Consider the following 27587-nt stretch of genomic DNA (forward strand, 5'->3'; position numbering starts at 1 on the left):
CGTGTATATTTTTGAACTTTAAAGAGTATTCTTTAGTGACAATTATAACTCTACATATTTAGACGTCGAGTTTGTCGTATCTTGACGACTAACATTTTTGTGGCGGCGGAACAAATGCAAACACAAGCACGAGTTCGACATGGTGAACATAAATGTTGATTGTGTACATTAAGACAGAATAACAACGTAAAATAGCAGACCATGACATCGAATAAAGAAAGAATTCGCCTTTCCTGTGATACAATATTCAGTTTGGGTGAGTTTTATATCAGCGTGTAGCCTTTTGGGGTGAGAAAAAGGCCATCCGCCGAAGCCATGTGAAGTGAACCCGAGTGGCTAAAGTCACTTATTTTTGTGATAACTACAGTCTAACTAGCAGTGATACACATAAAGGCGGCTGTCACGCCCTGATCAGGGGCGTAGACCGCTTACCTTATATTCCACTTATAGGAATCCTGGTACGTCCTCACAACCGCTCCATGATCAATATCCACTATGGCACTATTGCTGAATGTCAGCTATAGTGGTATAATTAAGTAGGTATGGTATTGGTCAAGGAATGCTCGCAGATTGTGGATTTGACGCCCAAGGTGTGTTCTGTCCGGTGTCTCGTAGTCGAGAGCTTCTCATTTCATATCACGCGCTTCTTCTGCGTGTGCTGACACCTGGATGGCGCTTCTTCAAGACAGTCCACAACCGTAATATACTGGTTCACAATCACAACATTCCCCCCCATTTTATAATAATTTTTTAAAAAAAGGACCATCCCAATTTTGCCTATTTTCTAAAAAGGGAATACATACGTTTAAAAATTGAAGGACCAGCCTTGAAATGCTTGAACTTATAAAAATTCTAATTTAAAAGATTATTATAAAAAGATTCCCCAAATTCCTTTTAAAACAATATCCCCGAATTCCTTTTAAAAACAATAGGACCAGCCTATTAAATGTTTAAACTAATGGGACCAGCCCATTAATTTAAATGTTATAGTCTTTGGGGATATATAATAAAATGGTCTCTGGTTTAACTCTGTATGTTTTTGGAGAGAGTCAATTTAGAATTTAACTACAATCTCCAAACAGAGTATCAACCAGATTTCGGATCATCACCTTTGGCTGAATAAATGAAAATAAATGGCATTTTTTATTTATTCACCACAGTTATCTTGCATTTCTTACCAATTCTCAGTCAAGGGAACCTCTCCATGGGCATACTGGACTAGATCCCCTGTATCAGGACTTATACCTAATTCATCCAATTCGGAGAATACCCAGATTTTGATTTATGCAAAGGAAAAGTGCAATTGTGCAATAAACATATAAATAAAATATATATATTACATATACACAAATATATACATATATACATACATACATATATACATTTTTTTATGCAGGTATTCATCCAAATTGTAAATGAAACTGAGCAAAATTTGGAAAATGCTAACTTATTTTGGTGATTCTCCCTCTGAGGCATTGAACTGTTAGAACTACCAAATGAAGTATTCCTCACCAGAACTACCAGAATTCAGATGTTAGCAATCTTTTCTGATTGTAAGTCTACTCTCCCCAAACAGGTAGCATTTAGATTGGTGAGTAAACCTCACTATGTTCAGTAGTTCTTGGGGGTTGATACTGTACCAATTGCAGGTATGGCCAACTCTGATGGTTCAGCCAAAACCCTTTCAATATGACAATTGCACCCTCACAGTCCAAGTCTCAGATAAAAAGTTACTTCCCGGTCAAATGATGTGTATACAGAGGTTGAGAGATTTTATAAAAAAATAAGATAAGGGATTTCCTCCCCAAAAACAAAAAAAAAGAAATTTTTTATAGAAAGTTATTTTGCTACTTTTTAAATTTTAAATGATTTGTTTACTGATAAACTTCAGTTTTCATTTCAAACTGTTTTTAAGTCTACATTTCTTAAATATTTGATGTGCAATATATTTTTAATATGCACAAACACACAAAAATTTACAAATAAAGACTTACACATTTACTGCAAAACTTAAACCTTTATACTGTACCGGAAGAAATAAACTTTATAAATAAATATTTATTGTATTTTGTGTATCTCTCTAAAACCTCCTTCAGATCAGAGACATGATAAGTGAAATAAGACTTTCCTTTGACCAGAATATCATCTAGATATGCAAATTCTGTCTTCCATATGGAACCCCTCTGGAACAGACTTACAAATCTAGAGATAATGGGGTATTAGTGAGCCCTTAACCCCTTTTCTAGTCCTTGTTTTGCCACAAAAGCAGTTATTAACTGGTTTCCTATTGACCTCTACTGTCTAAAAACAGAATTGCCGTCAATTTTAGAAACTCAAGTTTTCCTACTAATGTATTTAGGCAGTCTTCCATAAGGGGAAGAGGAAATGTCATTCACCATCACATAATTAAATAGTACACGATGATAATAACACCACCACGCACTACTGTCACATTTTCTGATCAAAAATAAAGCCGAATCCCAATTAGATGTTGACTTTTACTGCACCAACCTTTGAGCCCTTGCACTATTTTGTTGTTGTTATTATTTTTATTTAAATTATTGTGTGAATAAAATGGGCTACTTTTCAATTATTTTTTAAATTATTGTCTAATAAAATAGGCTGGTATGTGACACGAGTTGTTTTAATTGTGTCACTAAATATATATATAAAAAGTTTTGAGTTTTCAACATCCAATTGAGCCAACTTTATTTGAATCATATTGACCATTGGGAATGGGAATGAATCGGGTAATTTGGTATACACAATCCATGGGACAGACTCTCAAATGCATGAGACTTATACCCATATTTTTGGTGTGTAACCTTCACAATCGGGTAATATTAGCATCAAGTCAGTCCTCCTGAGATAGAGTACATGTATAGGGTATTCACACTGACACATACCCCAACAGGAACAACTGGTTATGCTAGTTGGTATAAATCGGGTTGGATCAGAATAATTGAATCAGAGTCAGTCGCATTGATCAGATGCGAGAGAAGTCTCATCAAATATCTGAATCCTATCACATGGTTGTCACTGTTTGGGAATGGGCTGGCCAAATATGTGGAAAAGACAGTAGGATCTCTTTAGGTTATGTCACTGGTACATTTACCTTAATCTACTAACTGTTCTCCACTTAAGGTCTAGATGAGATGGTACATCAGGGAAATTTAGCCCATATTTTAGGAGTAATGCTGCTATGCTTACATATACCCCTTAGGCCAAATAATTCCTTCCAAAGAGCACACATCTTTTGTAATGGCCAGTATAGAATTTACAGAAACAGAACCTCTGAGACAGATCTCAAATAATTTTAAACTGAATTCTACCCCTTTATGTTATACAATGCTATGACCAAAATTTATTTAATTCCAAACTGGAAGTACTGTACTTATGCATTTTCTTTATTTATTTTGGAGACAATTAACATGCCAGCTGGTGAAACTACAAAGCCAATGGTTTTTATTACAAAAACTACATTTGACTTTTACATTATATTTTGGTAGAAGTTTTATCAAATATCAACTTTAAACCAAACTGAAATCAAAATTACCTATATAAATTATTACCCTTTCTCAAAAATTGTCAAATGTAAAAATAGATGAAAAATGAAAACATCACACTTGTGGCCAACCAGCTGTGGTGTGGTTAATTGTTTAGAAATCCATTTATTATACTGATTCTATTATACGGATAGGGTTATAGAAAGAATTAATATATTTGTTCCTTGCTTGACTTGGGTAAAGTAAAAGTAACCAAAGCAAAGCAAAACAATGCCTGACAAATCACAGGCTACATGTAACTAAGAGCCTCCTTACTTGAAAAAACTAAGAGATACAAAACAGGAAATTACAAATACAGAGTTAGAGGACAAAGAAAAAGATACAGACCAAATACAAATTATGAAAGATTTTGGTCTAATAAAAGCAGGAAAAGGAAAGGAAAAGAAAGAAGAAAAGAAAAGGAAAGGTGAAATTCAGAAATGATGATGATAAGGAAGAGAATATTAATGACATGATTTCTTAATATGACATGGAAAATAGATAAAGATATGATTAACGAGATTCTGTTCAGGTTCTGCTCTGAGAGATGACTGCTCTTGTCTACGGTCTTTGTTCAGTGATGTTAACTCTCCCTTTTTATTAACTCACAGCATCTACAGCCAAGCCTAGACACATTCAGCCACTGCCACACAAGAGGATAGGTTGTCCCCATTTCCTCCCTCCACCAAATTCAAATGGACAAGCTGTATTATATTATTATTTCTCCCCTCCTTCTCTGACCAGCAGAGTTGTTAGAGAGATTTTAATTTTTAAGCTTTTGCCCACAAGAACCAGCAGAGTTCGGAACATTTGATAGGACAGCCCCCAACGAAGCATCCGATAGCTGATATAACCAGTAAGGAACCCTCCGTTGGACCACCATGAGACTAGCTTCATATGCCCAGCACCGGACCGAGGAACATCTGTGATTAAAAGATCATTGTTAACCATCATTACTTCCCAAAGACAATGCAAATTGGTTTTTATCTTACTGGCCAACTACTATGAACAGGGTTTACAAGGATGCAGTTGCTTACCCTGGCCCAGTCAGTTTAATTATTCCCAACGTTGCCTCTAGGACTTGTTGGAAAAACTGACATTGTTCATAGCATCCTCTATTGATGTAGAATGAGACAAACGCGCATATTTTCCCCATCTCCCGATCCAAACACCCCTAACAGAATTTTGTAATACATTCCTTTAAGGTGAATGATTCAGGTAGATCTAGGAACACGTCTGTGGCCAGTAAGAAAACCTAGCATGTCCACTCATTTAAAGATTAGTTTGGGGATTTTTACTGCTTGATAGAACTTTGTATGTGAAATTTCTGGGAAAATTTCCCCTTTGAAACAGTGTTGAGCTCACTGATCAAGGCAGTAAAAAAGAATTGGAGCACAGTGATTTGGTGTATAAGTTAATGATGTTACACCTTAAGCTCCAATGTATATACTGGTAATCTTTGCACTAATTTTTCCATCCACCCATTTACCTCCCTGTAGCTTTGGAACAATCATCTAAAGTCTTCTCAGTCCTCCTAATTTTTAAAGGATTTTAAGATCTAAAGAACTTCCCCTTTTTTTATATATATATACATGGGGATGTGTAACCTCGGCTTGGGGAAAGGTGGAGGTTTTCACTGACTTTGGATAGCCCTGTATATTTTGAGAACTTTCTTCATCCTTAGGCAAATAAGATGGTTTAATTTTTATTGCCCTTTCTGACTCAATAACGTTTAAGAGTAGGAAAAGTGGATGAGAATTCTCAACAGGATTTTCTTCAGTCAGAGCTGCTGTACCCAATGGTTTTGAGAATCCACTAATAGTTGGATGGGGGACACTGGGCACATCACCTGGAGCAGGTTTATTCCCCCACCAGGTTCAGCACCCTGTGTATTACGGAAATGGGTTTGGGTTTAAAGATTTTTCAGGGATGCTAGTGGGGTCCGGAAAGAAAACCTGAACTTTTTTTTGGCAAAGACCGGGGGGGGGGGGGGGGGGGGTACAAATTGATTATGAAACAATTACTATATTTCAAATTTTATTTAATAAATATATTGCAATATATGTCATCACAACTTCATGGTAATTTTCAACAGTTGTTTCCAAGGATAATCTTGACATTGACAAGATGGAAGTGCCATCAGTACATAAACACCTACCACCCATAGTAGACAGGAATGACCCCTCACGTAAGCAACAACTACGTGCTTTGGCATGCTTAGTTGTTTTAGCATGGTTTTTCAGAGCTTTTTTACCACTGCTTCCGTACCGGATCACGTCGTTGCACCATACACACCAAGCTTCTCCGGGGGACTTTCGCTTCCGAACATAGGTAGAAAAAAAATCGTCATTATTGTCCTTTTCCTCCAGCCAACTCCAACTAAATCTATTTTTGACAGTAATGTCGATGTTTCTAATATCGTCTGTTCCCCTCTCCGCGAAATCCATTTAGTTTGGTTTAGTTCAAAATTCCGCGCACGCGGTGTCAAAACTTTCCACATGGGTGCCGACATTAAAGCCTACATTTCCAACCAATCAAGCGCCATAAATAAATCACGTGCTACGGTTGTGACTAGATATTGTGTTGAAACGCAGCTCTGTCGCAATGGTTGAAATGCGACGTTCCTCTGACGCATCGTTCGTCCAGTCCGCGACCACGTTAAAAACGAGAATTCCGGAACAAAATATAGTACCAGAAAATTTTATAACTGGACGCAAAAAACCGGAATTCCGGTAAAAACCGGAAGACTAGCATCCCTGATTTTTAGAAATTTGTCCAAATATTGGGGGCTACCAGGCACCAGAATAAGCATGTTGGGATTAGTGCCTGATGTTTGAAAGGGATGGGTTGTAAAGTAGGGGTAAATTTTGGGTTGGATTTCTCAAGTTTGGTAGCAAATCATCAAAATCAGGGTTGGGAAACTGTCACCAAAAACCTGCTTGAACTAAGGGATTTGTTGATGTTAAATATCCTAAAGGGTAAATAAATGCAGGATATGAATTTTAAAAGAAGGTAACAGCCGATGTTTTTTCCCTTCCCAAAATGTTCACTATTCCAATAACATTGGGCTGGGGGAAAGTGCAGAAATTAATTGGCAAAGACTACAGTATGTAATTTCATCCATATCTTTCTCAAACTCCTGAATGTCCAGTAATGATATGCTGTTTTTAAATATATATTTTTGATTGAGTATTACACATGTATTTGGGTGGCTTACTTTAAACTTTTACTTAAACTTTACATTAGAATTTTAATTATGTTTTATAAACAAAAAAAAATTATAACTTTGTTATTTTGAGTTGTTAACTATACTTTAATAATTGTTAAATTTCAGCTGTTTGTTCATTACTTATAACATCAGAGAATGAGAAATCAATAGATGTGGGGATTGCATTAGCTCTTTGTGGACAGGTTTAGGCATCATAAATGGATGAGGTTGGGGAGAAATAATGTATTTTGGGTTTTGCCCTCTTTAAAATATTAATGGTTAAAAAAAAATAAAAATAGGGCAACATTTTAGATTTAGTTTTGACCAAAATATTTGTGCTCATCCAAGAAGATACCTTATTATTACTCCTGAAATCTAAAAGAGCTTCTGCATGTTTTTGACCTATACCAGGCACTCTAATTAGCTCATCATAGGTAGGTAAGATCTACCTTAGATCCCATTGACATTGTTATAACTTGACAAGTCAAAGGTCACACTAACCCAGCATATTTCTGTAAAAGAGGCACTTCCTGTCCCCAATTAGTGTGCGAGTTAATCAGAAGACCTGTCTTCTTGTGATCCGGAACTTTCAGATTCACTGAGAAGGTCAGGGGGAAAGTCAAAAATAGGGCTGAGGGGTATTTTGTAAAAGACAATGGAATGGGCAATGTGAATATATACTGCTGTCTGTTCTTGGGCTAAATGTAGCCGGAAATACAATAAATGAAGTCAAAGGTTCACTTTTGACCTTAAAACTAGGTAAAAAATTGAAAATAAATGTAAACCCAAAAATACCTTCCCTCAAAAATTTATTCAAATTTCCCTGAAAAACTTCACCCTAAACAAAGAAATAAGAAACTTTACCCTGAATAAATCTCCAAATATGGTAAATTCTAAGATAAATTTTATAAAAAATAAACCCTTACCTTTAAAAAACAGATGCTAGCAGTATATATTAGGGGATCACTACCAATTAGTCTGGGGGGCCTCATGTTATCCCCAAGAATAAGTGAGATTACTTTATAATCAAATTTAGATGAAAGAATTTCCCTTTAATCTTTAAATTTAGTAACCAAAATCATTACTTTCATATACCACCAAATGGACGTACAAGGGTATATTGGACAATAAAAAGTATTGCCACCCCTGCACACGGATCGTGGAGTTAAATAAACTTTCACTCCCCCCACCTATCCAAATTTGGCGGCAGACAAAGGAATTTTTCTTACATCAAAAATTGATCAAAGAACAGGAAACGGGCTCGGTTTTCCTTGTCGCCAAATGAAGTGAACCCGAGTGGCTAAAGTCACTTATTTTTGTGATAACTACAGTCTAACTAGCAGTGATACACATAAAGGCGGCTGTCACGCCCTGATCAGGGGCGTAGACCGCTTACCTTATATTCCACTTATAGGAATCCTGGTACGTCCTCACAACCGCTCCATGATCAATATCCACTATGGCACTATTGCTGAATGTCAGCTATAGTGGTATAATTAAGTAGGTATGGTATTGGTCAAGGAATGCTCGCAGATTGTGGATTTGACGCCCAAGGTGTGTTCTGTCCGGTGTCTCGTAGTCGAGAGCTTCTCATTTCATATCACGCGCTTCTTCTGCGTGTGCTGACACCTGGATGGCGCTTCTTCAAGACAGTCCACAACCGTAATATACTGGTTCACAATCACAACACATGGAAGTTTTTAGGGTAGGTGCACACAGACAGAAAGTCATGTATTCTGGCAGCCTCTAGGTATTTGCCTGTGCATTTCTGCATTGACAAACCTCCATAATCTGCTCATGTTTCATTTTATGTTATTACTAGTTCATGGTAGAGTCATATTGTACCCCCAGGGTAGGCACTGGTGGTACCCATGTTTTCAGTCCCCACCCTTCTTGTGTGCTGTATATATCGCATCTCCCCTATTCGCTTGATGGGACCATATTTACCAAAGTTATGCTGTTTTTTATTTTCATTTTTATTATTTTTTTTCAGCATATTTGCTATACTGTTAACACATGTCAAGGAAAACTTATAGGCCTGTTGTCTTGAAACTCACAGGAGTGATCAACCTTACTTAAATACAGGTCGAGTTTGAAAACCAGCTTGATCAGTTGATGGGACCATTTTTACAAAAGTTCTGCTGTTTTTTTTATTTTTTATTTTTTATTTTTTTTATTTTATCCACCATTATACAGATAACATGAAAACCATGTGATATTTTGCTTTAAAACTTGTAGGACAGATTTGTAGGACTATTTTACAGATCAAGTTAAAAAATAAGCTTGATAGGTTCAGTTTGGATAAATTTATGCCTTTTTTGTATATATATACATAGTCTTTCTTCAGTTTCAATTCTGAGGCATGTTAACAACTCATTATTGAACTAATTAGATATACGTAAAAGTGTTATTTTGACTTTTTCTTCATCTTAACAATGTTGTAAGTTGATATAAAAATGATGCTAAACTTGCTGTTGTGTATTGTGTAATTAAGTATAATAGGTATTTTTTTATGGACCACCCTATAGATTTTAAATGCTAAATAACATGGAATGACTGCATTGTATTTATGTGTTTCTCCCTATGTACATGTATATCAGGAAAAGATCTTAAGATATATGTATGCTCCCCAGGGAGGTGAGACCGCCTACGGAGTGCACCAGTGCAAAAATGACCAGGCTTCCTTGACTTAAATATTCATTTATGTAATTGTATAACTTCAACCTTCGGGTTGCGATTTCTCCAATAAAGATTATTATTATGATTATTATTATTGTTGATAAACGATCGTTTTTGGCCGAAAGAGGCCATGAAACGTCATGTCTTGTGAAACTTTTGAAATTTTACACCTCCTTTTCTTGAAGAGTTTCTCGTGCGCGTCGACTACAGTAAGCACGTCAAGCTAAGACGTTAGATTCTTTGTGAAACACTCCTAGTCGACTTCAGTGTAGTCGACCTAGCTAGGTCACCTAGCCTGAGCTAGTCGACTACGGATTTAAGATTCTTTGTGAAACGGGGGCCAGATCTTTCAGCCATAGAAATAAATGTAGAGATCAGTCAGTTTGTAGTTGATCTCTGGAAAACATTTCATAGCTGTTGAGCTACCTGCTGGAGAAGTAACTCAGACCTAGCACCCCTATGATTATTCTGTGAAGTTGAGAAAGCAATATAATATATACATACATAAAAAATTAATAAAGTATATATAATTTTATATATACTGGTAACTGTCTCACCATAATATGCCTCTTTCAACTAAATTAACATCAGATTCTGCCACTGCATTACTCTGGAGAACTGCATTCCTTTCCAACTTTACTTCAACTGGAAAGCACCCAGGGGTTGACCACCAAAAACTGTTTATTTATGCAAATCATGGACCTAATTAGAGAAGGACAAGTAACGCGGCATCTTCCTTTGAAGCTATGTGCGTTCGGGTAAACATTCGCCTATTGTCTCACATAATCTGTTTTGATAGCTCCACGGGCGTCTGAAAAGCTTATTATCAAGGTAGCGCGCGCTGTGCTTCAGTGCATTTCTATTGTTTCTCTGCATTGATAACGCAATTTCTCGCAGTCCCTCGTGGTTGCTATGATACAGCATTGCCGCCATCTTGCAGTTGCGAGCACACAGGTTTCCGTCAACACGTGGAAATTTATTGAGGGGTACCAAGAATCTGTGTCTGCATCTACGAAAGAAAAAGGATTGAGAAAGTCTCTCAAAAGGAAGAGTAGAATTACAGCTTGAATTATTACCTAGATTTTCAACAAACAGACAGTATGATCTTGTGCATTTATAACATTTGGGTTTTTTCACTTAGCAATTAAGATCTTAATTAGAAATTTCATCTAGGTTTACATTAATTTTAATTAGTTATTTAAAAGTCAGATTTGTCGTATTAGTTTGGTAGAAAATAATACACCAGGTACCAAAATATGCCTTTCTGTTTTCAGTAACTGAAAAGCAGTCATAATTCAAGAACTTATTATAAGTATTTATAATATTTGGTTTTTCAGTCAGCAACTATCTTTCATTTATATTCCTTTTTATTTTTCATTAAAAGTTACCCGTTTACAATATGAGATTAATTTCACCAATACTGATCTTATGGTAATAAAAAATGCATATATTGGACATAAAAAATCTTCTTTTTATTTCTTTTCACTTCCTTTTTTTTTACACAACTTAATATATTATAATAATAAAAGATTTGACAAATAAGACGCATATCACTGCAAGAGGGTCAAAGTCAAATGTGAGTATGAATTTTATCAGGATCAGATTTTTTAAACCTGTAGTTAGTGTATTCTGAGGTAATTGAATATGCAATTTCAATCAAGCAAGAAAAAACTGTCTAAACATATAATCCATGTTTTTTACATTTCATTTTTTTTTTTCATCATAAGATAGCAAATATAAAACAACTTGAGTACATTCCAATATTTATTATTAAAAAAGTAAACATTAAAAATGCTTGTTACAAAGCTAGTGATGATGAATATACAATACATGTGCAGTTTTCTTGTCTTGTCTTTTTTTGTGAAAGTCATGTTGGAGTTCTTTCCTATTTGTATCACGAGTAGTATTAACTTATTCATAAAAGGTATAAACTAATTTCTTATTGACCTATGTGAATTATTGTCCAAATGTTTAATTAGTGCGTCTCCTCTTGGGCAATGGTGCATTGTCTTATTTTAACTTTTCGGCATCTTGTGAAGAGAATCTGGAAGAGAATAAGAATGTTTTTATCACAAACTACTATAAATGACAATTGCCTTTTTTACTTCTACTTGGACATTTGAGCCACAGGTTAGCCTTTTCAAATGCATCTCAAGATTCTACCTATCAGGTAGATTTTCCCTCTAGTTAAATTTACTTCCCTTGTTAGGCATGGACTTTCTAGATCATTATCAGCCAGGTAACTAAACCGTCTGGCCCTTTGATGATTTGATAAAGCCAGCTAGGTGCTATCCAAAGGCATGTCTCAGGATTATTTCAAAGATTTCAAGCACCTGATAACAAGATAATGCAATGTAGCAAGGTAATTACAGAGGTGAGACTCTTATCACAAATGTGATCAAGATCTACTTTTATGACCATTACCCAAATAAATATAGTCAGGAACTTTGCATTCGACATGTCCACATATACACTTGAGGGTGTTTGTCAATCGTCTTTATTCTGTTTAGGGAATCCAATTTAAAAATGAAAAACTATTAATTATCATTCTCAAACTGGAGCAGACTTTAGCCGGTCATGTGAATATACATATATACTTCAGAGTAGTGTTAATGTCAACTTTGATAAAAGGATATTAAAAGGCCCACAGGTGCGTTTTTGTGTGTCACAATTGCATGGGTGGTGCCATATTGCAATGATAGCCCATGTTGAGAGTTAAAAAAATAATAATTATCATTCTCAGACTGGAGCTGACTGTAGCCGGTAATGTGTAAATATATATATACTTTAGAGCAGTGTTAATGTCAACTTTGATAAAAGGATATTTAAAGAATCACAGGTGCGTTTTTGTGTGTCAGAATTGCATGTGTGGTGCCATATTGCAATGATAGCCCATATCGAGAGTTAAAAAAATAATTATTATCATTCTCAGACCGGAGCTGACTGTAGCCGGTAATGTGTAAATATATATGCTTCAGAGCAGTGTTAATGTCAACTTTGATAAAAAGGATATTAAAAGGATCACAGGTGCGTTTTTGTGTGTCACAATTGCATGTGTGGTGCCATGTTGCAACGAGAGCCCATATTAAGAGTTAAAAATATTAATTATCATTCCATAATTCGGGCTCACTTCAGCAAGTAACATAAACCTATACATATAGTACACAGCGGTGTTGATGCCACCTTTATCTAAACCGTACGTAAAAAATACCAGACCTAAAACGATGTCGGCGAGTCGAATAAATCGCAGAGGAATTGCGTCATTTTAATTCAAAACACGATTTGAGGTTAAATTATTGCCGCATCTAAGGCTAATTCTTTACATAGAGGTTAAATTTCGAGACTAGAAATATTTTTCTATCGGATCATAGCTAAAGACAAGTATTCGACACTGCAGTTGAACAATTTTAAACACTCATTTTACGGTAACAAACACGATTGCCTTCACCATATTGGGCATTTTGAATTCCTCCATGAACAAACATATCCTTATTCTCATCTAGCATCCAAAATAGCAAAAGAAATTGTACTTACATTTTATCTCTATAAGTGTCTTGACTCATCCACCCGAACGTTTTCCTCGCGTTATCACCAGCTACCTGTCCAAATAACACAAAAAGTCATCAACAGCCGCGATATGCTCGCTACCTGTACGGGAGGTCACGTGATCCGAACGCACATCGTTTCGCGAAGAGCTCGCGCTAAGCCGATTATCCTTTGATCTTTCTCCGCGTTACTTGTCCTTCTCTAGTTAGGTCCATGTGCAAATCAAGGTCCTTGTGCAAATGAAGTGTAGTGGATGTGCTTGGTCAGCACACCTATTGCAATACTGACCACATACTGACTAGTTTGTTCTTTCATACCTAATTAATGTTCTTTTGTCATTTTCTGCATTTTAACTTTTTTTTTTTGGTTTATTACATAAAGATGAGGGCAAATCTGTTCTCATGTATTGTGTAATAAAGTGTCAAGAATGGAAATAAACCCATATCAGTTTGTCAGCTTCAATCCTTCACCATGTTCAGAATCTCAGAGTAGAGCAAATTGGACATTTATATTGATCTATTGATATTTTTCTCCTCTGAACAATTTTGTTAGTTGATCGTATAAAATGATAGTAAATTGCTTAATTTATATTATGTAAAAAGCTTGAAAATGGACATTTTTCCTGTTTAAAGTCTCTACATTTGACAACTTTGCTGCCTTGTTTTTGATTCAATACAAATGTCCTTTTTTCAGCTGGTTGCATAATACCCGGAGGCAATATTGCCTCTTTGATCACGTAATTCAGTATGAATTATAAATATTCACACAGTGAATAATTAATGGCCTTGCTGGTAGTTAGAAAGAAGTTCAAAGATGGTGAACAACACTTTTTCTCAAAACGTAACTCTACTTTTGTTGATTCTTGGGCTATTAGAATTCAGTGTGATGGTATTTGAAACTTTTTGGCTTGCAGAAAAGCAAAATTATGCCCAAGTACAGTTGCAGATGAGCAAGGAAATACACAAAGTTGAAGAGGAAAAAAGAAGCTCATTGGATGCTATTTCTATGAGTGCACAGACGCTGGCTATGAAAACTCCTCTAAAACAGTTCGTAGAAGGGAATGGATTAACAAATGATAAAGCAAAACTAGAAATTTCATCCAAAGTGTTACAGAGCAGCCAAAACATTGTCAATGACACAAGATTCAGAGGAAAAAACAAAAAGTCAAGCATTGTGGAAGAAACCATAAAAGAAAAAGCCAAGCGAAGGATGTCTGAGAATTTGGAGACAGGTCTGATGAATAAAACTTTTAAAGAAAATACTGTGACAGTAACATCTGAGAAGAAGAACAATCCAACAAATTACAGAAGGAAAAATCCTGTTATTCACATAAAAGATCGCAAAAGCTGTCCAAATCTTCCAGTTGTGTTGCCCAGCATCTCGGAGCAGCAGCTGTGGCTGCCTGTCAGTAACAAAAGCTTGGATTCCGCCAATTACATTTTCAGTGCTTACCTAGACATGAGGGAGAATTTTGCCAAAGTTTGTGTTATGGCATATCAGTCCTCTGAACCTAACAGGCTTTACTGCCAGCTATGGTATCAGAACAAAACCACTGGGAAACCTTACAATCAAGTAGTTCATACTACTACAGATTATATATATCGTCTCTGTGGAGGGAAAAGGTTAGTGTGATTGTGTTTGCTATGACAACATTGATTGTGTTAGATGTGACAAATTTGTTAGAACTGACAACATTGATTGTGGTAGATGTGACTGACTGGTAGATGTTTCAGCAATGATTACAGTAGATGTGATTTCAGCAATGATTGTTATTCATATGATAGTGATTGTGTTAGATGTAACAGCAACCTCAACCAACAATGCACACCGTTGAAAATGAGTATGTTTTGTCATTTGACCACTCTCAAACAAACATGCAAGGGATAAGTATTCTAGATGGAACCAAAAAGACTATTTTCATATTCGTAAGCGATCTGGGAGGTAGTTTTCATATTCCTTCAAGAGACTGGAAGATGGTCAATGGGAAATTGTGAGTGATCTGAGTGCAATGATAAGGCAATTTTCATACTAGTTCAAGGGGAGTTTGTTACTGGGCCATTCCGTGGTATTTTTTTGCTGTTATGGAAGGACATTTGACACTTCAAATGAAAATATTTTCAAAAGTAAAAAAGTTACAAGGTCCATTTTTTGTATGTTTATTCTTCTATATGTAAGTTATAATTAGGCAAAAAATTAGGTTTAAAAAAATTAAAGTTACGAAAAAATTATAGTTAGCATCTCGGAAGGACGTGAAATGGACATGGAATTTTAACTTTCAACTTCAACACTAAAATTCTGCTCTGTCTGTGTAGATATTTTTAAAATCAAATCAAAATATGAATATTTGATTATTTTACTTTCTCAGTGTATAAAAAATTTTTTGGAAAAAAAATAATAAATTTGAAAATTTTGCATATAAAAAAATCAAGTAGGCGTCATGGAAGGACACGTCTCGGAAGGACGTTTTGTCCATTGCTAAATAAAATGTAAAATAAGGCTAATAATAATATTTTATGAATACATACCAGCATAATTTTGATGAATAATATCAAATGTAAACGTCTTTCCGTGGTAATATATTTCATCTTCAAACGTGTTACTAATTTTGACTATAATATAAGTTCTCATCTGCTCTAATCATCTTTAAATAATATTGGGACATTTTTTGAGAAATTCTTACCAAATCTATTAATTATAAATATAATCAATTGTCTAAATTATAATAACTTCAATATTATTCATTCAAATGAAATGTTTCTCAGTTTAAAAATGCTTCTATACATAATAATTGTGAATTTTAAGTTCAAGATTATCTTGAAAGACATAAGGGTTTGGGGGCTCATTGGTCACATGACCTGTTATGGTCCAATCAAAATGCCTCATACGTGCTTCCACTGTGCTAGGTGTCATGTTTAATGCTTATATATTTGGATTTAATTTCTTACTGAAGTGGTTCTAAGCAAAAATAATTTCATATTTTGTTGGCCCCTTTCATGGTTGAGGAGAATATGAAGTTATAAGTTTTTAACTTTTGTAGTTTCTGAGAAAACTTAAAAAATAGGTACCAAAATCATCTCGGAAGGACAAATTGATATTGATTAATCCATTATTTTATAATCAAATATTTTTTTAATCTAATGCACCTGACTAAATGTAAGAAATAGGTTATATTTAATGTATTTAGCCTTTATTGTTTAAAATGATCTCTATTATGAAAAATATATCAAAAATAAAAATGAAAAATAAAAGTTTTCCAGATAAAATTGTCAATAAAATCATAATTAATCATCAAAACCTAAAATTTCTTTTGGATTCTGGTGTCTTATGATGTCTGGTTTCAGAAATTATAAGTTTTATAAGTAGGATTCCTTTTTGAAATTTTGAGGTCTGCGGACCAAATACCACGGAATGGCCCTACTAGATTCATCAGCAGGAGATCGTCAGTGATCAGAGCTAGCCTAGAATGCAATTTTCATATCGTCACCATTAGATGGTTAGTAATCTAAGCGAGAGGAGCAGAAAATTTTCATATTTGTTCAAGGGACTTTGTTAGCGGAAAATCATCAGCGTGAGATCAACAGTGATCCGACCCAGATGATAAGGCACTATTCATATCGTCAGCAGCACATTGCAAAAGATGCGACACAAAAAAGCAATAATGATAATCTTTATTGCAGCTCTAAATTGCTGCTTCTATTGTTCTGTTATTGAAATCCCTGTTGAAGATGCTATTGTGGGCCTCAGTGAAACTACCAGTTGCTATCTCAAACAAGGTACCTCCATAACAATGATGACGGATATGTTGTTTCCCATCCTGCTGATCATATTGTAATCATAGGCAGAATTGTGATCTATGTGATAATAATTGTCAAATGTCTTATATAAACTAATTGCTTTGAAGCATGGTATTCACTTAATTAGTATATCTTCAAACACACATATGACAATTGATAAAATTAATTTCTTTCCTATAAAATAAGACATGCCTGATAATGGATTTGTGGCATGCAGAGATGATTCCCTATATAATTTGGGCCTCTAAGATAGAGAGACTTGGAGAGTTTGTCGAGACTGTTCCTGCCTGCATGCCTGACCTGTAACCCATATGCGAGCAATAAAGCCCTCTTTACACTGGACAGTGTCCTTTTTACATCCAGTAGTACAGCCCTTAGAGTAAAAAATAATTATCCTTTACATGCCGACAACTGGCCGACCACTGAACATTCTCTCTGCAACCAAAGTGATGCTTGTGTCTCCTTTCTACGTCCACAGGGATGCCAGTTTCATAGTCGCACAAAGGACCCAGAAAGGACACCATCCAGTGTAAAGGGGGTTTAAAGGAGTGAGGAACTACAACACTGGCTGTTGTGTTTTTCTTGTGTACCAGTCACTGCAGAAATAGATAACCTACCACAGTTGCATCTATAATGTATTATAAATATTAACACAGTGAATAATTAATGGCCTTGCTGGTGGCACTCGTGGCTATTAGAAACCAGTTCAAAGATGGTGAGCAACACTTTTTCTCAAAGCATAGCCCGACTGTTGTTGATTCTTGGGTTGTTGGCATTTGGCGTGATGTTATTTGAAACTTTTTGGCTTGCAGTAAAATCAAAACATGCACATGTACAGATGAGCAAGGAAATACACAAAGCTGAAGAGGAAAAAAGGTCATTGGATGCTATTTCTACAAGTACAAAGACGCTGCATGTGAAAAATTATCTGGAACAGTTCCTAGAAGGGAATGGATTAACAAACGATAAAGCAGAACCAGCAATTTCATCCAAAGTGTTACAGAGCAGCCAAAGTATTGTCAATGACATGATATTCAGAGGAAATAACAGAAAGTCAAGCATTGTGGAAGAAACCATAAAAGAAAATGCCATGCAAAGGATGTCTGAGAATTTGGAGACAGGTCTGATGAATAAAACTTTAAAAGAAAATACTGTGACAGTAACATCTGAGAAGAAGACCAATAATCCAACAAATTACAAAAAGAAAAATCCTGTTATTCACATAAAAGATCACAAAAGCTGTCCAAATCTTCCAGTTGTGTTGCCCAGCATCTCGGAGCAGCAGCTATGGCTGCCTGTCACTAACAAAAGTGTGGATTCTGCAAATTACATTTTCAGTGCTTACCTAGACGTGAGGGGGAATTTTGCCAAAGTTTGTGTTATGGCATATCAGTCCTCTGAACCTAACAGGCTTTACTGCCAGTTATGGTATCAGAACAAAACTACTGGGAAACCTTACAATCAAGTAGTTCATACTACTTCAGATTATATATATCGTCTCTGTGGAGGGAAAAGGTTAGTGTGATTGTGTTTGCTGTGACAGCATTGATTGTGGTAGATGTGACAGATGTGTTAGACCCGACAATATTGATTGAGTTAGATGTGACAAATGTGTTGGACCCAAAAACATTGATTGAGTTAGATGTGACAAATGTGTTAGAACCGACAACATTGATTGTGGTAGATGTGACAAATGTGTTAGAACCGACAATATTGATTGTGGTAGATGTGACAAATGTGTTAGAACCGACAACATTGATTGAGTTAGATGTGACAAATGTGTTAGACCTGTCGACATTGATTGTGCTACATGTGACTGATTGTGGTAGATGTTTCAGCATTGATTGTGTTAGATGTGACAATGTGTTAGACCGGACAACATTGATTGTGTTAGATGTGATAAATTTGTTAGAACTGACAACATTGATTGTGTTAGATGTGACTGATTGTGGTAGATAATTCAGCTACGATTGTTTTTGATATGTGTTAGATGTAACGTCACTTTAAGAAGTGATTGGGTGATATTTAATAAATGTGCAATTGTGTTGGCAGATGTGTTAGACATGAATGATTGTGTTAGATGTGACCATATGGCAGCAATTGTGTTATGTAACAGCAGATAGAAGGGCACATTGGCTTATATATAATATGGCAGTGAATTGGATGTTGCAATGTGCTAGAGGTGCCAGTGTGATGATTAAAAAAATGTAAGGGCTTGACAGCTTTTACAGATGTGATTGTGTGTTAGCTGAGAATCTTTTGTTTAAAACAACAGATTAGTAAATAATATAAAAAGTTGACCAAGTTGCACTACTGTTTTTGAGATAATCACATGATGCTGTTGCATCTTTACATGCATAGCTGTTACACAAATTTAAAAAAATATTTATTCACTGGTCAGGAAAATCAGATTTTAATTTAAGACTGGGTTCCCATGCCTAGATCGATCCATCTGTATAGGTCTAACACCCTGGGGAGTCTCACTAAATTGCTATCAACTTAACCATATTAAATGTCTGTCATGCCTACCGAATCAGCTAGGGGCTAAAGATGATAACCCCCTAACATCTTTACTAGGCGTGACAGATATTTAAGCTGGTTAAGTTGATAACAATTTAGTGAGACTCCCCAGGGAGATAGATCTATCCAAATATCTGTAGGAATGGTCATTAATTCAGTTCAGAGTTGAAAAGAGTCTTAAGGTTTTTTATATACTTCCTATCTAGTTCTGAAACATGAGATGTCACACTGCAGTCTTGTTTTTCTAGGTATCTGCAGGTGAAGTGGACGTGTGAAATAGAGCCTGAGGTAATTCCATATGCAGTATCCGTCACTGAGTCTCCATGTGCTGTACCAGTGACCAGCCTTCCAATTATTGATGCCCGCGTTCCTGACAATCTCCCAGAGTCCTATGCAGTGTGCATCAAACCAATGCATCGTGGGTATAACAGGACTAGGCAGTTGGTGGAATTCATTGAACTTAGTCGTATGTTTGGAGCAACACATTTTACTTTATATGATTATTTAGGGAACCTCACTGTTTTAAACCCTGTAATCAGAGAGTATGAGAAACAGGGCTTGTTGGAACTGGTGAATTGGAAGTTAGCAGGGATGGTAACTGACCATGTATTAAATCCAGAGGAGGAACGTTTTGTGAAGGGTTTTGAAGACCAGTGTACTCAGGTTCTGGCCCATACAGAATGTCTATATCGCAATCTGCACAAATATAAATACATTGCGTTCTACGACCTGGATGAGATGTTGGTTCCAGGGTACAACCGAACTTGGCCCGAGCTGGTGAAACTCATCCCTAAAAATTTCAGCTCTTTCATTTTTCACAACCGGTTTTTCCCGTTGAGACGCCGAGAGAAAGAAGAACTGGGAAAGTACAATGACCCTCTCCTCATTAAATATCACCCTGTCTCCTTGGAGTACACATTGGCAGAGAGCGAAATTGTATTCACACGCCCTAAAGTGATGGTTCTAGGCAAAGGGGTGTCAAAATGCCGTGTACATCATGTGGTGCATCTTAGTGGCTCTCACCCTTTTGATATCCCTGTACATCTGGGCACTATGTGGCATTATAGGAGTCGCCCTCCAAAAGATTCCAAAAAGCCAGCTGAGAGGGATTATTACATGTATAAATTTAAAGATGAACTGTTGGCAAGGATGGACAGAATCTTTCAAAAGACGGGGGCTCTTATTGTGTAGTGGTTTTGAAAGGTTTTTGTTCATTTCAGAGGGAATTAGCAACATTGGATGTTTTTTTCAAATTGATGGGTTTTATCATTTTTATCACATCTGAAATGGGAAAGATATATAGGATACCTTTACATATCTAATATGTATTTATATATGAGATGTAACACTACTAGCCTAACTCTACTACGAGGCATACATATGCACATGCACACACACACACACACACACACACACACACAAATTTTGTGTCAAGTCTTAAAATTAAGGACAGTGTCAATGCAAGTAGTTACTTAGCAAGATGTATTTACATGAACTATAGTTGTGTGGACAGCATATCTCAAATTGTTATTAAAGCAAAGAACAATAACATCATCGGTAGCTGCGAGTAAACTAAATGAAAATGATAAAACAGTTGACTGAATGCCCAATGAATGGAAAATGACTTCTGGTAGTTAAGAACATCACTTACAAAGAAAAAGAAACCAGAGAATATATTACCATTTTGAAAGAGGGGTTGAGTTAAGATACAACAACCACAAATTATCCTTCAGCTGCTCCAACAAACACAAGCAGTCTTCCACGAACAGCTATATTTGGAGCTACATTAACAATATAGGGCAGCATGGACTACGAAATTAAAATAGACCATCCTCAGGACAGTGAGACCATATTCAAATGTCATTAAAAATGACGACAGTCACTATGATTCTGGGAGAAATTTTATATTATAGTGTTGATATTTAAAAAAAAACCTGTTGAAAAGCTTTATACATACAAATGGTACACTAGCTGATATTGTGTTGGAACTATGATGTATAGATTATGTAATTTTAATTTATTGCAATACATTGTATTAATTATGTCAACAGTATGTACCCAGCGGGCAAATCATGTTGTTTCAACGTTGAAACAATGTTGAACTATAAGGTTGACTAGACGTTGGATTAACATTGGATTTGAAAGTTGGATCAATGTCAAATGACAGCGTTGTAACATAAAAAAATTCAACGTTGGACAAAAGCAGTAAAATAACCTGTATACTGGCATGCACTAAATAAGTATATCTACAAACAAACACATATATAACAATTGATAAAATTAATTTATTTCCTATAATATAAGACATGCCAGATAATTGATTTATGGCACGCAGAAATGATTCCTTATATAATTTAGGCCTCTAAGATAGATAGAGACTTGGAGAGATCGTCAAGACTGTTCCGACCCATATTATGCGAGCAATAAAGCCCCCTTTACACTGGACAGCGTCCTTTTTGCGACCCGTAGTACGGCCCCGAGAGTAAAATATAATTATACTTTACATGCCGACAAGTGGCCAACCATTGAACATTCTTTCTGCAACTAAAGCGATTGCTTGTGTTTCCTTTCTACGTCCACAGGGATGCCAGTTTCATGGTCGCACAAAGGACGCAGAAAGGACACCGTCCAGTGTAAAGGGGGTTTTAAGAAGTGAGGAACTACAACACTGGCTGTTGTTTTATATTGTGTACCAGTCACTGCAGAAATAGATAACCAACCACAGTTACATCTACAATGTATCATAAATATTAACACAGTGGATAATTAATTGTCTTGCTGGTGGCACTCGTGGCTATTAGAAACAAGTTCTAAGATGGTGAGGAACACTTTTTCTCAAAAGATAGCCCGACTGTTGTTGATTCTTGGGTTGTTGGCATTTGGCGTGATGTTATTTGAAACTTTTTGGCTTGCAGTAAAATCAAAACATGCACAAAAACAGATGAGCAAGGAAATACACAAAGTTGAAGAGGAAAAAAGAAGGTCACTGGATGCTATTTCTACAAGTACAAAGACGCTGCATGTGAAAAATCCTCTGGGAGGGAATGTATTAACAAATGATAAAGCAAAACTAGCAATTTCATCCAAGGTGTTACAGAGCAGTGAAGATCTTGTCAATGACACAAGATCCAGAGGAAGTAACAGAAAGTCAATCATTGTGGAAGAAAACATAAAAGAAAATGCCAAGCAAAGGATGTCTGAGAATTTGGAGACAGGTCTGATGAATAAAACTTTAAAAGAAAATACTGTGACAGTAACATCTGAGAAGAAGACCAATAATCCAACAAATTACAAAAAGAAAAATCCTGTTATTCACATAAAAGATCACAAAAGCTGTCCAAATCTTCCAGTTGTGTTGCCCAGCATCTCGGAGCAGCAGCTATGGCTGCCTGTCACTAACAAAAGTGTGGATTCTGCAAATTACATTTTCAGTGCTTACCTAGACGTGAGGGGGAATTTTGCCAAAGTTTGTGTTATGGCATATCAGTCCTCTGAACCTAACAGGCTTTACTGCCAGTTATGGTATCAGAACAAAACTACTGGGAAACCTTACAATCAAGTAGTTCATACTACTACAGATTATATATATCGTCTCTGTGGAGGGAAAAGGTTAGTGTGATTGTGTTTGCTGTGACAGCATTGATTGTGGTAGATGTGACAGATGTGTTAGACCCGACAATATTGATTGAGTTAGATGTGACAAATGTGTTGGACCCAAAAACATTGATTGAGTTAGATGTGACAAATGTGTTAGAACCGACAACATTGATTGTGGTAGATGTGACAAATGTGTTAGAACCGACAATATTGATTGTGGTAGATGTGACAAATGTGTTAGAACCGACAACATTGATTGAGTTAGATGTGACAAATGTGTTAGACCTGTCGACATTGATTGTGCTACATGTGACTGATTGTGGTAGATGTTTCAGCATTGATTGTGTTAGATGTGACAATGTGTTAGACCGGACAACATTGATTGTGTTAGATGTGATAAATTTGTTAGAACTGACAACATTGATTGTGTTAGATGTGACTGATTGTGGTAGATAATTCAGCTACGATTGTTTTTGATATGTGTTAGATGTAACGTCACTTTAAGAAGTGATTGGGTGATATTTAATAAATGTGCAATTGTGTTGGCAGATGTGTTAGACATGAATGATTGTGTTAGATGTGACCAGATGGCAGCAATCGTGTTATGTAACAGCAGATAGAAGGGCACATTGGCTTATATATAATATGGCAGTGAATTGGATGTTGCAATGTGCTAGAGGTGCCAGTGTGATGATTAAAAAAAATGTAAGGGCTTGACAGCTTTTACAGATGTGATTGTGTGTTAGCTGAGAATCTTTTGTTTAAAACAACAGATTAGTAAATAATATAAAAAGTTGACCAAGTTGCACTACTGTTTTTGAGATAATCACATGATGCTGTTGCATCTTTACATGCATAGCTGTTACACAAATTTAAAAAAATATTTATTCACTGGTCAGGAAAATCAGATTTTAATTTAAGACTGGGTTCCCATGCCTAGATCGATCCATCTGTATAGGTCTAACACCCTGGGGAGTCTCACTAAATTGCTATCAACTTAACCATATTAAATGTCTGTCATGCCTACCGAATCAGCTAGGGGCTAAAGATGATAACCCCCTAACATCTTTACTAGGCGTGACAGATATTTAAGCTGGTTAAGTTGATAACAATTTAGTGAGACTCCCCAGGGAGATAGATCTATCCAAATATCTGTAGGAATGGTCCCTAAGACCAAACATTAATTCAGTTCAGAGTTGGAAAGAGTTTTAAGGTTTTTTATATACTTCCTATCTAGTTCTGAAACATGAGATGTCACACTGCAGTCTTGTTTTTCTAGGTATCTGCAGGTGAAGTGGACGTGTGAAATAGAGCCTGAGGTAATTCCATATGCAGTATCCGTCACTGAGTCTCCGTGTGCTGTACCAGTGACCAGCCTTCCAATCATTGATGCCCGCGTTCCTGACAATCTCCCAGAGTCCTATGCAGTGTGCATCAAACCAATGCATCGTGGGTATAACAGGACTAGACAGTTGGTGGAATTCATTGAACTTAGTCGTATGTTTGGAGCAACACATTTCACTTTGTATGACTATTTAGGGAACCTCACTGTTTTAAACCCTGTAATCAGGGAGTATGAGAAACAGGGCTTGTTGGAACTGGTGAATTGGAAGTTAGCAGGGATGGTAACTGACCATGTATTAAATCCAGAGGAGGAACGTTTTGTGAAGGGTTTTGAAGACCAGTGTACTCAGGTTCTGGCCCATACAGAATGTCTATATCGCAATCTGCACAAATATAAATACATTGCGTTCTACGACCTGGATGAGATGTTGGTTCCAGGGTACAACCGAACTTGGCCCGAGTTGGTGAAACTCATCCCTAAAAATTACAGCTCTTTCATTTTTCACAACCGTTTTTTCCCGTTGAGAAACCGGGTGAAAGAAGAATTGGGAAAGTACAATGACCCTCTCCTCATTAAGTATCACCCCGTTTCCTTGGAGTACACGTTGGCAGAGAGCGAAATTGTATTCACACGCCCAAAAGTGATGGTTCTAGGCAAAGGGGTGTCAAAATGTCGTGTACATCATGTGGTGCATCTTAGTGGCTCTCACCCTTTTGATATCCCTGTACATCTGGGCACTATGTGGCATTATAGGAGTCGCCCTCCAAAAGATTCCAAAAAGCCAGCTGAGAGGGACTATTACATGTATAAATTTAAAGACGAACTGTTGGCAAGAATGGACAGAATCTTTCAAAAGACCAGGGCTCTTATTGTGTAGTGGTTTTGAAAGGTTTTTGTTCATTTCAGAGGGAATTAGCAACATTGGGCACTTTTTTTCAAATTGATGGGTTTTATCATTTTTATCACATCTGAAATGGGAAAGATATATAGGATACCTTTACATATCTAATATGTATTTATATATGAATATAACACTACTTGCCTCTAACTCTACTATGGGGCATACATATGCACGCACACACACACACACACACACACACACACATTTTGTGTCAAGTCTTAAAAATTAAGGACAATGTCAATGCAAGAGTTAATGAGCAAGATGTATTTACATGAACTATAGTTGTGTGGACAGCATACCTCAAATTGTTATTAAAGCAAAGAACAATAACATCATCAGTAGCTGCGAGTAAACTAAATGAAAATGATAAAACAGTTGACTGAATGCCCAATGAATGGAAAATGACTTCTTGTAGTTAAGAACATCACTTACAAAGAAAAAGAAACCAGAGAATATACTGAGTATTACCATTTTGAAAGAGGGGTTGAGTTAAGATACAACAACCACAAACTATCCTTCAGCTGCTCCAACAAACACAAGCAGACTTCCATGAACAGCTATATTTGGAGCTACAATATAGGGCAGCATGGACTACGAAATTAAAATAGACCATCCTCAGGACAGTGAGACCATATTCAAATGTCATTAAAAATGACGACAGTCACTGTGATTCTGGGAGAAATTTTATATTATAGTGTTGATATTTAAAAAAAAACCTGTTGAAAAGCTTTATACATACAAATGGTACACTAGCTGATATTGTGTTGGAACTATGATGTATAGATTATGTAATTTTAATTTATTGCAATACATTGTATTAATTATGTCAACAGTATGTACCCAGCGGGCAAATCATGTTGTTTCAACGTTGAAACAATGTTGAACTATAAGGTTGACTAGACGTTGGATTAACATTGGATTTGAAAGTTGGATCAATGTCAAATGACAACGTTGTAACAATGTCAGATAACAACATTGTATCAACCCCAGTTGTTAGACAACATTCTTGCATGAAAAGACATTAAAATGACCTGAATTTTTTTTTTTTTTGGTACAAAACACAGGTACACAATTATAACGTACACTGTAAAAACATTTAAGTGCCTGCTTTGTCTCATTTTTTCAACGCATTTAGCTCCTAAGCATGTTTTGCACCTACGCATGTTACACCCTTTTAGCCAGGATGTGTTTAGCAGTAGGATGTGTCTGATGGCTAACCATGTGTAGGGTATATATGTATGGCCTTTAAGTTAGGATTTCCAAGGTTTAGTTTTTAGTTTTATATATATATATATATATATATATATATATATATATATATATATATATATATATATACATACACAGTGTTTGCCTCTTAGGAAAATTAGTTGCTGGACCAAAAGTCCAGCCATCTTGAAAAGTAGCTGGACTGAATGTCTGCCAGGTGGGAAAACTTATCAGCCCGTTCTGAAAGTTGTCAGCCCCGGGCAGACGGTCCAGCCTTAATTTCTAACACTATATATATATATATATAAGACAGTCATGGTTACTTCAACCTGTCTATCTATTATACGTTACCATGAACTGTCAACATTGTTAACTTCATTCCATCACATTCACAGCGACTTATTCATCCTAGTGTTAGCTGACCTTGCAAGGAAGTTTATTGGAATGTATTTCTGAATAATAAGTTAAGAAAATTCACTAGTTCACTAAAGACACAAACGACTGTCACTTTTACTTTAAAGTGCCATTTTTAATATTTTGATGAAGTTTGTTACAGTATTGATAAACATAGTATCACGTTTTCAATAATTAATATTTAAAATTATGTTCCATGTCTTGTATCACGACGACCAAACAACAACGTTGAGTCAATGACCAAAATACAATGTCGAGTCAATGTCACATTATGACGGCGTTTTGACGTGGCTGGATCAACATTGATTTGACGTTGACTTGAGGTAGATCAACGGCGATTCAACTTCCCAACCTGTTTTCAATGTTGATCCAATGTCACTATGCCTGCTGGGTATGATCTGATGTAACATGTTGTCCCTTTTAAAACCAGCATCTTTTTGAAATTTTATGCTCCTGATGATCCTTTGGGCTGTGGGAAATAAACTATGGGGGCAGCTGTTTGAATTAGTTTTATATAATATTATAGAGAATTTATGACTTTTAAGAAGATTAATAATTTAAATAAAGAAATGGGGTTATTGTTGGTAAACACATATATGTGTGTTATGACTGATATTAACTGTGAAAATGTTTTCAAGGTCAAATATGGATTTAGGGGGATTGCCCCACCCCCACTTCTCCGTTGAATTTTCTTATAATATTTAATGCCACCCCCACCCCCACCCCAGGATCCCCATATAAAACTGCAGGAATGCTTTTGGCTTTTAAATTTTCCAGATTTCATTTGTACACAAAGAGCTTTAACTCTGTAACAATGAAAATCATGAGA

The 27587-nt window shown here is 36.1% G+C and overlaps 3 protein-coding genes and 1 long non-coding RNA gene across 4 annotated transcripts in view; 2 read left to right on the forward strand and 2 right to left on the reverse strand.

The window, feature by feature from the left end:
• LOC106174686 (sorting nexin-13) overlaps positions 1–10119 on the reverse strand; it is a 38501-nt gene extending 28382 nt beyond the window's left edge. The window contains exon 1 of the mRNA XM_087013438.1: positions 9990–10119. The gene's annotated coding sequence lies outside the window, so the exon portion shown is untranslated. The remainder of the gene's footprint in view (positions 1–9989) is intronic.
• Positions 74–26258, forward strand: LOC147761568 (uncharacterized). Its single transcript, XM_087013439.1, has 2 exons — positions 74–256; positions 24169–26258. Exon 2 carries the CDS (start codon positions 24332–24334, stop codon positions 25109–25111), a length of 780 nt encoding a protein of 259 aa, XP_086869565.1. The 5' UTR covers positions 74–256; positions 24169–24331; the 3' UTR covers positions 25112–26258.
• LOC106174687 (glycosyltransferase family 92 protein gtnt-54) lies at positions 8277–21373 on the forward strand. Its single transcript, XM_013556346.2, has 2 exons — positions 8277–8458; positions 19541–21373. Exons 1-2 carry the CDS (start codon positions 8277–8279, stop codon positions 20481–20483), a joined length of 1125 nt encoding a protein of 374 aa, XP_013411800.2. The 3' UTR covers positions 20484–21373.
• On the reverse strand, positions 11184–13192 carry LOC147761569 (uncharacterized). The gene is made up of 2 exons (XR_015334550.1): positions 12967–13192; positions 11184–11476 (listed from the first exon to the last, which is right to left on the reverse strand). It is a non-coding gene; the product is annotated as an uncharacterized LOC147761569 (long non-coding RNA).
• Positions 26259–27587: the final 1329 nt, after the last annotated feature.

The sequence above is a fragment of the Lingula anatina genome, chromosome 5, assembly GCF_051362555.1.
Source record: "Lingula anatina isolate TDL-2025a chromosome 5, LinAna3.0, whole genome shotgun sequence".
Lineage (NCBI taxonomy): Eukaryota > Metazoa > Brachiopoda > Lingulata > Lingulida > Lingulidae > Lingula > Lingula anatina.